This window comes from Chrysochloris asiatica, unplaced genomic scaffold (genome assembly GCF_000296735.1).
Source record: "Chrysochloris asiatica unplaced genomic scaffold, ChrAsi1.0 scaffold00265, whole genome shotgun sequence".
NCBI lineage: Eukaryota > Metazoa > Chordata > Mammalia > Afrosoricida > Chrysochloridae > Chrysochloris > Chrysochloris asiatica.
In genome coordinates, this window is record NW_006408783.1 from 1,879,361 (window position 1) to 1,891,044 (window position 11,684).

Genomic DNA, 11,684 nt, shown 5'->3' on the forward strand with positions numbered 1-11,684 from the left:
TTTTTTTTTTTTTTTTAATATATGCATAAAGGGTTGAGTGGAGACCTGGTGTGTCGCTATGGGTTAGTGGTGCACTGGACTGCAAAGTTTGTTTAATCCTCAGGGTCAGTGGTTCAAGCTCACCAGCTGCTCCTCAGAAACCCTATACAGGGTCGTTATGGGTTGGAACCAACTTGACGTCACTTAACAACAACAACAACAACAAAGGGTTGAATAAGAATCTTAAAAATACATATACACACAGTATATTTTAAAAAATCATTTGTTTAAATCCTGTAGTTTAGTTTTCCACTTCCTTTTGTTTAAGAGTTTAGAGACTAGATTTATTTGTTGTTGTTATTGTTAAGTGCCTTCGAGTCAATTCCGACTTATTGTAGTCCTGTACAGGGTTTTTGAGGAGCCCCTGGTGGGTTTGCAGTCCAGTGCTTATCCTACAGCGTCCCAGCAGGAGTCCGGATTTACTTAGTGTGCTATAAAATTCTAGCATTCATTTAGAAGGGCCCTGGTGTGGTGCTGTAGATTATGCACTGGACTGCTAACATGAGATCTACAGTTCGAATGTATCAGTCACTGTCTGAAGCCCTATACAGGGTTACCAACTTGACAGTACTAAATATTTTCAATTATCTTTATGATACCATGAGACAAGTTGATAGATGCTGTTTAACAATCTAGTCACTAGTAGGTTAAAGGAAGAGTCTGAATAGTATCTTAGCTTGACATTTGCATGATGTTTTTAAACATTATTCTGCATTTGCTATCTTATTTGCTTTTTCACAACAGCTGTATCAGGGAGTGGGAAAGATGCTGGGATCCCAACAGATGGGAGATTGTGGCTCTGGGATGTGTCCTTTGGTTAAGTTTATTCAGTTATCTAAGTGGGGGCAGATCAGGGAGTTAAGCCTACAACTCCACGTATTTCGTGCTACAAGGAATTTTAGCCCAGCTTTGTAATGATGGCCACAAAGTATTCTCTGAGTTTTATAGGTTGAATGAACCCACAGCTCATCAACTTCAGAAGAATCATAAAAATTTAACAAAAGGGTAAAATAATTACATGTATGGGTTTTAAATAGCATTCTAAGAAGGAACACAGTAATTGGCAGCTTCTGCTCTTCCGATCATTAAGCAACTAATGCTAGCAGCTAACGAGCAATTTGGTCCCCAGAGCGGTCGTGCGTATTATTTACAACCAAGTAGAACATTGAAATGTGAATGCGGGGCTTGGCTCTTAATAGCTTTACATGCCATTTACTTGGAATTATGGCCCTATTTTCTAAAGGAAAAAAAGGAAGATTGAACAGAATCTTACTTCTGAATTAGGGTTTTGTCTTTCTTAATCAATATATCTTTCCCAGGAATACAGGTGGATGTGTCTTTATTAAGCTCCAGTGACTTTCTGGTACATAGCTTCCAGAGTTGTACCCTACGACTGCAGCTGGTCCCTGGCTAGTGTGTTCAGGCAGCAGAGGGGTTATTGCATGGTAGGGCTTTGACCTCAGTGCTTGTGCCATGTCCTGCCCTCCTGTGCCCTTGGTGATGGTTTCCTGCCTCCTGTCCTTCTGAGCCCTGCTAGCTCCTTTCTCTGGACACATGTACACCTCAGCCCTGGAGGTCTGGTCACTGTCATGGTGGGATGTGGCACAAAGGCCACCCAAGGAGAAAGTCTGGTCCGAACTGCTGACTTCAGGCCTCCTTTCCCCGGGGCCTCTCCTTGAAGAGGAAGCCCCAGGTCTATTATATAGAAGGAGCTGCCTAGAAAGCAAGTGAGAGCAAAGTTCAGAGTGTTGCTCTTAAAAGGGGCACCAATCCCAGGAAATGATTTATCAACGTCTTTGGGGCCCTCATTGAAAACCCCAAGCCTTTGCTTCAGAGAGTAATTGCTTTGGCTTGCTACAGAGCTGGACTTCTGGTGCTGTAGGATCAGTACTAGACAGCAAACCACAAGGTCAACAGTTCAAAGCCACCAGCTACTCCTCGGAAACCCTGTACAGGGTTGTTTTGTATCAGAACCAGCTCGACAACACTCCCTGGGGACAGAGGGAGTAGAGCCTTTGACACCCTTTAGAGTCCTGGTGTGTCACTGTAAGATAAGCACTGGATTGCTAACCATAGTGTTGGCAGTTCAAACCCACCTGCCACTCCTCAGAACCCCTATACAGGGTGGCTGAGTCAGAATCGACATGATGGCCCTTAACCACAGCAGCAGATCTGAAAGTGTCGCACTAGCAGCAGTATGTGGGATGTTGGTGATCTGACCACATGGTTAAGCTATAGGTAGTAGAAGCAGTTTGGAAGTTGGGGGGCTGAGGTAAAGGGGTATCTCCTTCTCTAAAGTAGCTGGTATTGACCTTCACGGATGAATCTGGAGCCCACTATGGTCCATCATTTGCCTTCCTTCCGCAACCACAATTATATCTCAGAAGCAGTGCAGAACCCAGAGTCTAAAACTGGGTCCAATTACACATGGGAAGGACACTTGTTACTGACGCATGTTGTTGTTAAGTGCTGTTGAGTCGGTTCCAACCCATAGCGACCCTATATAGGCTTTCAAGGAGTGGCTGGTGAGCGTGAACCACCAACCTTGCAGTTCAAACCAACCTTGCAGTTCAAACCGACCTTGCAGTCCAATGCATTAATCTGCAGCGCCCCACCAGGACTCCTTGCTGAGGCGTAGACATGGGTTATTGGCTACGGTTGAGTCTGCCTCGATTCACAGTGAACCATGCACAATGCTACCTGATCCACACCTTTCATTCCTGTATAGCTGCTAAGCCATTGGCCATCTGTGATCTTGCAGATGGCGCTGACCTGGACCACATCTTTCAACAGCACTTTGCTCTTTTCTAATTGCCTTCTCTGTGCCCTGGAAGGTGTGCCTAAGGTTACAGTCTGCCTGGCCCAATTCCTGAGGCTGTCATGGTTACCCATGTTGCCTTAGAATTCACAGGAACCAACCAAGTTGCTTCGGAAGCCTGGAACCCTCTGCCAGGTGGAGACCGCTTTCTTGGCATTAGATTGGCTGTTTTAGGGTCTCCCTCAGTTTGTTGCATTCTTCCTCCCCCACCCCAACCCAATCCCCTCTTCTTGCCCCCATTCTCCTGTTTCCATGGAACATTAACACACAAATAATTCAATAATTAAAGAACAGGATTCTTAAAACTTCAATGTCTTCATTTACAAAAATGAGGAGTTTGTTTTAGATCCATTTCTTCTGAGTTTGGTATGTGGATTGGGCCTGAGCCATCCCCATGATCAGTTGAGGATCTGACTGTTGTGATCCCTAGGGTTTCCATTGGCTGATTTTCAAAAGTAGATCACTAGCTCTTTCTTCCTGGTCTTCTGTCATAGTCTGGAAGCTCTCCTGAAGTTTGTCCACAATTTGTAGCAACATATGTGCTTCCGCTGACAGACAGGTACAAGGTTTGTCTATCTGTATGTGCTGGAACTTGGAGATCCTCCAACTCCTGGTTTCTCGGGAGCCTAGGGAAGCACAAACCCATGACCTGTAGGTAGCTTGATTTGCTTTTTCTCTTTCCCTTTGTGTCACACAGGACAAATTATGTAGGACTTGACGCTTTTCAGGCTTTAGAATTAAGACTGCGATGTTAGCTTTATTTGTAATCCCCAGGAAAGTACAGCTCAAATTTGGGCAAGTGAAAGTGAATAATTTAGGATGATTGTTAGAAACAAAAATGCCAGTGAGGCCAGGAAAGTGTGGCCATTGATTGTGCAAAGCATCCCCTCCCAGGTTAGTGCACAGGGTGGGGATGAAAGTTTCTCATTGTATGGGGGATTGTGCTAGGTTTGACCTGTGTGGTAGAATAAGCTCCTATCAGGAGGTAGGAAGAAATGAGTTCCAATTCAGCAAACTCATGAGGGATCTCCCAACTCAAACTTTATAACCTTGGTAAGTAAGGCCTCAGTTTCCTCAGTTGGAAATTAAAGAAAATCATCATAAGATTTCTTTCCTGGATTGTTAGGGAGATTCAATGAGACAATTTATAGAATGACAAGACTGTTATCTCCAGTAGTGAGCTCAGCAAAGGAATAACTGATTACTCCAAGGGACTTTGAAGCAGAGGACAGATATTTGAAACCAGAGATGTAGAGCATAAGGAAAATTAGAAATCATATAACTCGGCTTCCACTTTGGCATATACCTAAAGGTATGTAATTGTGTTATTTGTTGAATAAAATACTTTGGCAGATGCTTTAAATAATGTATATGAATCCCATAGTACCTTCCACTTGCTGAAGAGCAGGCAGCATATTTGTAGCATCCGCGGCTAGGGCAGCGTGCTCATCTCTGCACCAATCCTTCCGTGGCCACTGGAAAAGGCCCATTAGAGTGACATAAATTGGGGTCGCTGGGTCACTGATGGCTCTTTCTTCAGTCCCTGAATTTGCATCACAGCACTCCTGACCAGTCTGCAATCAGAGAGACTCACATCAGGGGTTGGGATCCAAGGCCCACACACTCATAAAATATTAACTGAGGGCAGTGTAGCATTTTATCGTGGCTTGGGTTTGATATTAAATGTCTCTTTAGGAATTCACACTCATTCTGCATACATAAAACTTTGACATCTCTCGTTATACATTTTCCCAAGTCATATTCCTCAGGATCAAGGATTTTAATGAATGATCTCTTTCATGTTTTATTAAGGGCCTTGTCTCTAGAGCTTGTGATAAATTAGTGCAGGGATGCTGAGGACACATTTCCAGGAAACCTTCTGTAAAGGCATGCACTCTGCATATGAGAGTACTTCATAAAGTTCATGGAACAATGGGATTGAACGATAATGGAATCTTTCTATGAACTTTTTGAAGGCTCTTCATATATACAGACAGTCCCTGGGGTACAAAATAGATCAGTTCCTACCTCTTCAGTTTCTTAGCAGCATCTTCATGTGAGCAGAGGTTTGTGGGTTTTGTTTTTAAGTTTTATTGTGAATTGATTGATAGTTTACATGGGAGCACATCAGTTTTACACTCATCCTATTGTATTTCATTTCATTGCGATGATTACAGTCCCCTCCATGCATCATCATTCAATGGTATTTGCTTCTCTTCCTTCTGTTGTTGTTTTTGTTTATTTTTTATGTACACAAAAACACTCAGGAATATATAATTGTTTAAACCACCAAAGGGCACAGTCTGCAAGCCTGCCTCCTGGCCACCAGCACATAGCCTTTCTCCTTCCATGAATCTAGAGTCCTCAGTTGCTCTCTCTCTCCATTTCCTCATCTCTGCCTTCATCTCTCGTGTCGCTGCTTCTCTGGATAAGGCCCCACATTCCACTTGTGCTCTTCTCCCTTCATGGTCCTAGGGTCCTCTGGTCCTGGAATGTAAGATTGAATACTCCCCTCTTTATGTTACAAAACTTCTACCTTTACAGTTGTAATGATTACAATTAGTCATGATAATTACTCACTATTGAATCCTAAGAATCTTACCCCCATCTCTTTTCACCAGACCCATTTAGACAAGATGAAAACTATTCAGGGGCATTCTACCTTACCCGGCACATTCTTAAACTAAACTCCATCTTGAAACCTAGTAAGCCAGTCACTTTGTGCCTTTAGGAACCCCTCCTCTCCATTTTAGGTAACCAATGTCTAACTAATGAATGCCCATTGTATTAACCCTTGAACAAAGGTTTTTTTTATTTATCCATTAAAAATAGTTACTCTTTTGTGTGTATGAAAATTTTTTTTGCCTATTCTGAAGTCAGAAAGATATTTTTTCTCGTATTCTTTTTCTAGAAACTTTATAGCTTTACCTTCTACATTTAGGTCTGAAATGGATTTCAAAAGAAGTTTTATGTTTTGTTTGAGATATTGATTAAAGTTATCCCCCCCCCATATACATAACCAGTTGTTCCAGCACATTTTCTTGAAAATATTTTCTTTCCCTTGTATTCTTGCTTTGAGCACTTTAGTTGAAAATCAGTTGGCTATATGAGTGTGGATGGAGTCCTGGTGTGGCACTGTGGGTTAATGTGCTGGACTGCAAGGTTGGTTTGAACCACAAAGTCATCAGTTCAGGCTCACCAACCGCTCCTTGGAAACCCTATACAGGGTCCCTATGAGGCGGGACCAACTCAACAGCATTTAACATATGAGTGTGAATATACTTCCAAACTATCCTGTTTCACTGAAGGATTTTCCTCTCTAAATTCCAGTGTCATACTGCGTTGTTTTATTGTAGTGTTAGCCCTGAAATAAAGTAATAGATGTTCTCCAATCTTGTCCTTTTTGAAAATTGCTTTGGTTTATCTTGGCCTTTTTGTTTTTCATACAAATGTTCAAATAAGCTTGTGTTAAAAATAGCTTTGTGAGATTTTGATTGGAATTATATTGAATCAACACATCAATTTGCAAAAAAAATTGGAATCTTTTCAATACTGAATTTTCCAATCTATGTACTGGCATATAGTGTATCTTTCTATTTATTTATTTAAGTTAAAAAAAAATAAGAAGAATTCTCCATCCTCAGTCTCCATGACCCTGAAACCCAAAGAACTAGATGGTGCCCAGCTACCACTACCAACTGCCTTGAATGAGACCACATTAGAAGACAAACTCAGAGTGATAGTAAAAGGAAGAAGAAGAGCTTACTGTTCAGAAAGAGATTGGGGGAACCTGCGACTGTGGCTGTCCATCACACTTCAGGTCTGGAAAGGAACGCACCTTCTTCCAGCCAAGCAGCCGATGGGCCTATAGGGGGAACAACAACGTTAGTAAGATACGCTCACTGTAAATGACTGAATGGTCAATTATTCACAATTAAAGGGGCAACTTGTACCCAAGACAAAGGTTAGAAGGGAAGAAAAGTAGGTGGAATGGAACTAGGAACCACAGGAAGGAAGTGGAATAACTGTTGTTCCATGAAGGGGATTGCAATCATTGAGATGAAACAAAATGTGTGATTGTTGTAGTATGTAAGACTAATGATCTTGTCTGTAAACCTTTATTCAATTCACAGTAAATAGTAAAATAATCATAAAGTAATCAGACTATCCATAAACAAAAAGAACAAAACACAGAAAAGTATATGGAACAAAAAAATAATTCGCCCCGCAACACCCCCCCCCCACACACACACACACACACACACACACACACACACACAAAAGCACACAAAATGACAGTAGGAAATTCACATCTCTCAATAATTACATTGAATGTAATTGGACTAAATGCACCAGTCAAGAGACAGAGAATGGCAGAATAGATACAAAAACATGGCTCATCAACATTTTGCCGACAAGAGACACACCTTAGACACAAAGATAAAAATAAACTAAAAAAAAAAAATGAAGGACAAAACATATCAAGCAAACAGAAGCCAAAAAAAGAGAGAGAGATAAAAAAAAAAAAAATGTTTTCTGTACAGAGGACTTGCAAATATTTCTTTACATTTATCTCTATTTTGGGCTTTTTAATATCTTAAACAAGTATTATTATAAAAAATTAATCTTCAAATTGTGACTATGTTGCTAGCATTTAGAAAATAATTGATTTTTATATATTGACCTTATATTTTACAGCCTTGCTAAATTCAGTGTGCCATGTATTTTCTCAGTGCTGGATAGAATTTCATGCTTACTGTTGTAGCCCTCTATCATACAATCATATTTTATATGACGTTTGCCCCAAATATGCTGCTTTCTTTGCTCAAAGTCATACAGTCTGAGCAACAGGGGAACTAGGATCTGAATTCAAATCCACTTTTACTCCATGGTCCAGTTTCCTTCTGCTTCAATACTGTATATCAGGAGTCCGGTATGCTGCTCTAGGATAAGCTCTGGGCTGCTAATGGCAAGGTCAGCGGTTCAAACCCAGAAGCCACTCCTCGGGAAACCCCATCCAGGGTTGTTAGGATTCAGAAACAATTCGATGGCACTTAACAGTTTATCAGGAGCCCTGGAGGCCCAGTGAGCAAAGCTCTTGGCTGCTAATGGTCAGTTGTTGAAACCCCTCAGCCACCTGCAGGATAAAGCAGCAATCTGTTTCCAAAAAAATGTATAGGCTTGAACATCCTGTGGGGCAGTTCTTCTGTATCCTACAAGGCCATTATGAATCATTGGCAGTGGGTAATACCTGGTTTCAGGATATTGGAATTGAGTGATAGGTTCGGGCTTCCTTGAATTTTACTGGTAAAGGTTTGTGCCGTTGTATTTCACAGAATTGACCAATAGAACCCATATAACAAAGATAATAGGAAGAAAGCGATGAAGAGACTGATGTTTTTTCTAGATTAAGAAGGTTGGTCAGTGTTCTTCTATGTCCCCTCAACAGAGGGTTGAGAAAGAAGTCTTATGTGATTGCAAAGTTTAGTCCCATTTTATTCAGTCTATTAGTTTACATTGTTGTTGTTGTTGTTAAGTGCCATCGAGTTGGTTCCAACCCAGAGCGACCCTGCATAGGGTTCCCAAGGAGCAGCTGGTGAGCTTGAACCACTGACCTTACAGTTTCAAAGGGTTATACAGTCTGGTGCATTTACCTACAGCACCACACCAGGACTCCCTAGTTTACATTGTTGTTGTTAGGTGTGTTGAGTCAGTATTGACTCATAGCGGCTCTATGCACAATAGAACGAAACACTGTCTGATCCTGGGCCAACCTCACAATTATTGCCACACTTGAGACCATTGATGCTGCCACTTTGCCAATCCATTTATATTAGCTGCTGCTGAATTTCATATCTGTGGATGCTCTAAAGCTTGTTTTCCACCCTTCTCTCCCACAATGTACTGTAGGAAGTCATTTCTGTACAGCCAAGGACCTCACAGAGGAGATCTGGTCATTAGCCTCAGAGAGAGAAGGGCTGGACGAACTACTCAACAAGCTGTTGGTACTGAGTTCCGGAAACATCAGAAAGTTGGAAACTATTAAAGAAGATTACAACAAGCTGAGAAGAGAACTGAAGCACCACGAAACCACCTATGGTAAGTGGTTGACACCTCTTGACTGAGGGTTACGTACTACCTCGTGTGGCCGGTCGCTACATGCTTTGCTTCATGAGAACCTCACTGTGAAGGGTGTCATGGAAAACATGACCCTTCCTGAAAGATGTGTTTGGAAGTAGCCTTGACAAATAGTGTGGCATTTCTTGTACGCAATTTTTTCCTATTCACACGTGACATCTTTCATTTTTCTGCTCCCCTGTCCTGCTTCTTTGCTAATGCTCTTGTGATAATTTAGAGCAATCTCTCCTTTGTCAACCTTTTTATTTTTGAACAATCATCTTTCTTTTTTCCATCGGCTCCGTCTTCTGGCCAGCACAAAGACTAATGCAAGCCAGTGCTGAGTAAACTGGGAAAGGACCGTCAGAGGCTCTTCTGAGTGTGAGCTTTTCTGAGAGCGACTTTCTTTAGGAAATGTCATAGTAGGTGCCAATGTGGCCTTAGTCAAAGTATCTCAGTGTTGGAGGGCTTAAAGCAGTTTTTAAAAACTTTTTTTGTTCTTTTTAATTTAAATTATTCACTATTGAATCATAAGAATCTTATCCCCATCTGTTTCCACCAGACCCATCTAGACAAGATGAAAACTATTCAGTGGGGACTCTTTCTTCCACCACACACTCTGAAACTAAACTCTCTTGAAAACTTGTAAGCCAGTCACTTCATGCCTTTGTTGTTGTTGTTAAGTGCCATCGAGTCGGGTCCGACCCATAGCGACCCTGTACAGGGTTTCCGAGGGTGTAAATCTTTACGGGAGTAGAAAGCCTCATCTTTCTCCCGCGGAGCGGCTGGTAGTTTCGAACCGCTGACCTTAAGGTTCGCAGCCCGATTCGTAACCACTACGCTACCAGAGCTCCTTTACATGCCTTTACAGCCCCCTATTTTAAGTAGCCAATGTCTAAGTTGCCCATCCCTATCAACCCTACATACAGAGGGGATAGAATTGATCCTTGACATGAAGATTAGAGTACTCCATGTTCTCCCACTTCTGTGAGAGTAACTGAGGTCATTTTGAGATCTGAACTCTCAGGAATAGTCCCTTAAAATGCTCATTCAGTCCAAGCTGACTCAGGAAAAAACATACTTCTTTTAATTACAAAAAAAAAAATGCATCTCTGATGATTCGGTTTCTAATATGCAGAGTAAATCAGTAAGAGACAAATTCTGATTTAAAATGAATTAGAAATTGGAATTTTGTTTTTCACCAGTAAAATGAGAAGAATTATACTGATCCCGTAGGTTGACTAAAGAGTAAGGATTTGGTGAGGTGATGTAAAGTTCTGGCGTGTGTTGGTCCTTCCATTTTTCCCAGGAACTAGAAGTTGCTGGAGGGTGAGGCCCTAAATAACATATCATGGACCCTAAATAAATGCTTTTTATTGGAAAATGGATGGAATATATGAGGCTAAGCCAAAAAGCAGTGTTACTAGAGTTCCAGTTCAGACATACACATGTTTATTCCAAAAAAAACATCTTTAAACATGTCTCTGTGATCAATGTATGCCTGCAGACAAGTTCGCTCCATTACACATTTGTCTCAGTCTCATCAGTGAGCCTTCAGTAAAAGGTCCAATCAAAACAGTGACTGCTGTGCCCCTTACATTCAAGATAGAGAGGTCGACTCGGAGGTGATTGCTGCTTTGGGATTCCATAGGGGTAATAGGGTAAGCACTGGACTGCTAACCTCAAGATCTACAGTTCAAACTCAATAGCTGCTCCTGTGAAATCCTATGCAGGGTCACTGTAAGTCAGAACCAGCTCAATAGCACTTAACAACAACAACAATCTTGATATATTTTCTCAAAGGACACAGGACGATAAAAGATCTTTATTATTAAGGGGTTTTAAGAAAACTGAAAACTCTGTTGCTAAGAAAAGTTGTACCGAGGAATTTTTTTATATCACCACAGTGTACCTGTTCATTTTTTGAGGGTAGCAAGGTCTGCTCTATAAGAATTCCATTGGAAAACCTTCCCCTATCTACCTTACAACCCTAGTATTACCTCTCAGGCTTCTTTTAGTACCCCAAACTCAAAGAACATTTCAAATGAATACAATTTGAGTCCCAGAAGAATGTTATAACTGCCATTTTGATGTGATGTAAATTAAAGAGCAGAGAATTCTTTGGGGAAGGATTGTTACATTGTTGTTAGGTGACATGAAGTCAGTACCAACTCTTAGCGACCCTGTGCACAACAGAACGAAACACTGCCCATCCTTGGCCTTTTGGAGAGGGTTAAAGGAATGGAAACACCACCTTGAGAAGTGTATAGACCTAGATAGAGCTAATACCGAGAAACAATAGCTTCACATTTTAGTATTTTTAAGAAAGTTTCTATGATTTTGTAGCATTACTTACCCTCTTATGTGAATCAATTACTATAGTTTAAGAAGTATGCTTTCTTAAAAAGAAACAAGAAACTAATGACAATTTGAAATAAAATTATTTAAAAATATTTCACAAATTGAAGTAAATAATGGTTAGCATTCAACACCAAAAAAGGAAATACAAAATCAGCTAGCAGATATTGGGTGGGTGTGTTCATTTCATACGAGTACAGTTTGTTCTAAAAGCTTACTGAATTGCATAGAGAGGGTTTCTCACAGAGCTGTTTCTATCTAAGATTGCGTGTTTCGTTGTGTTCTCATTGTTTCTTGTTTCTTCTTAGCCACAAACATAACGTACATTGGCTCAACAATTCAGAGTTGGTTC

General features: G+C 41.0%; 1 protein-coding gene across 1 annotated transcript in view; it reads left to right on the forward strand.

Annotated features, from left to right (window-relative positions):
• Window positions 1-11,684, forward strand: part of DISC1 (disrupted in schizophrenia 1) — a 493,957-nt gene that overhangs the window by 154,146 nt on the left and 328,127 nt on the right. Inside the window, exon 7 of the mRNA XM_006874175.1 lies at window positions 8,731-8,956. Within this exon, the coding sequence (XP_006874237.1) occupies window positions 8,731-8,956 (226 nt within the window). The remainder of the gene's footprint in view (window positions 1-8,730; window positions 8,957-11,684) is intronic.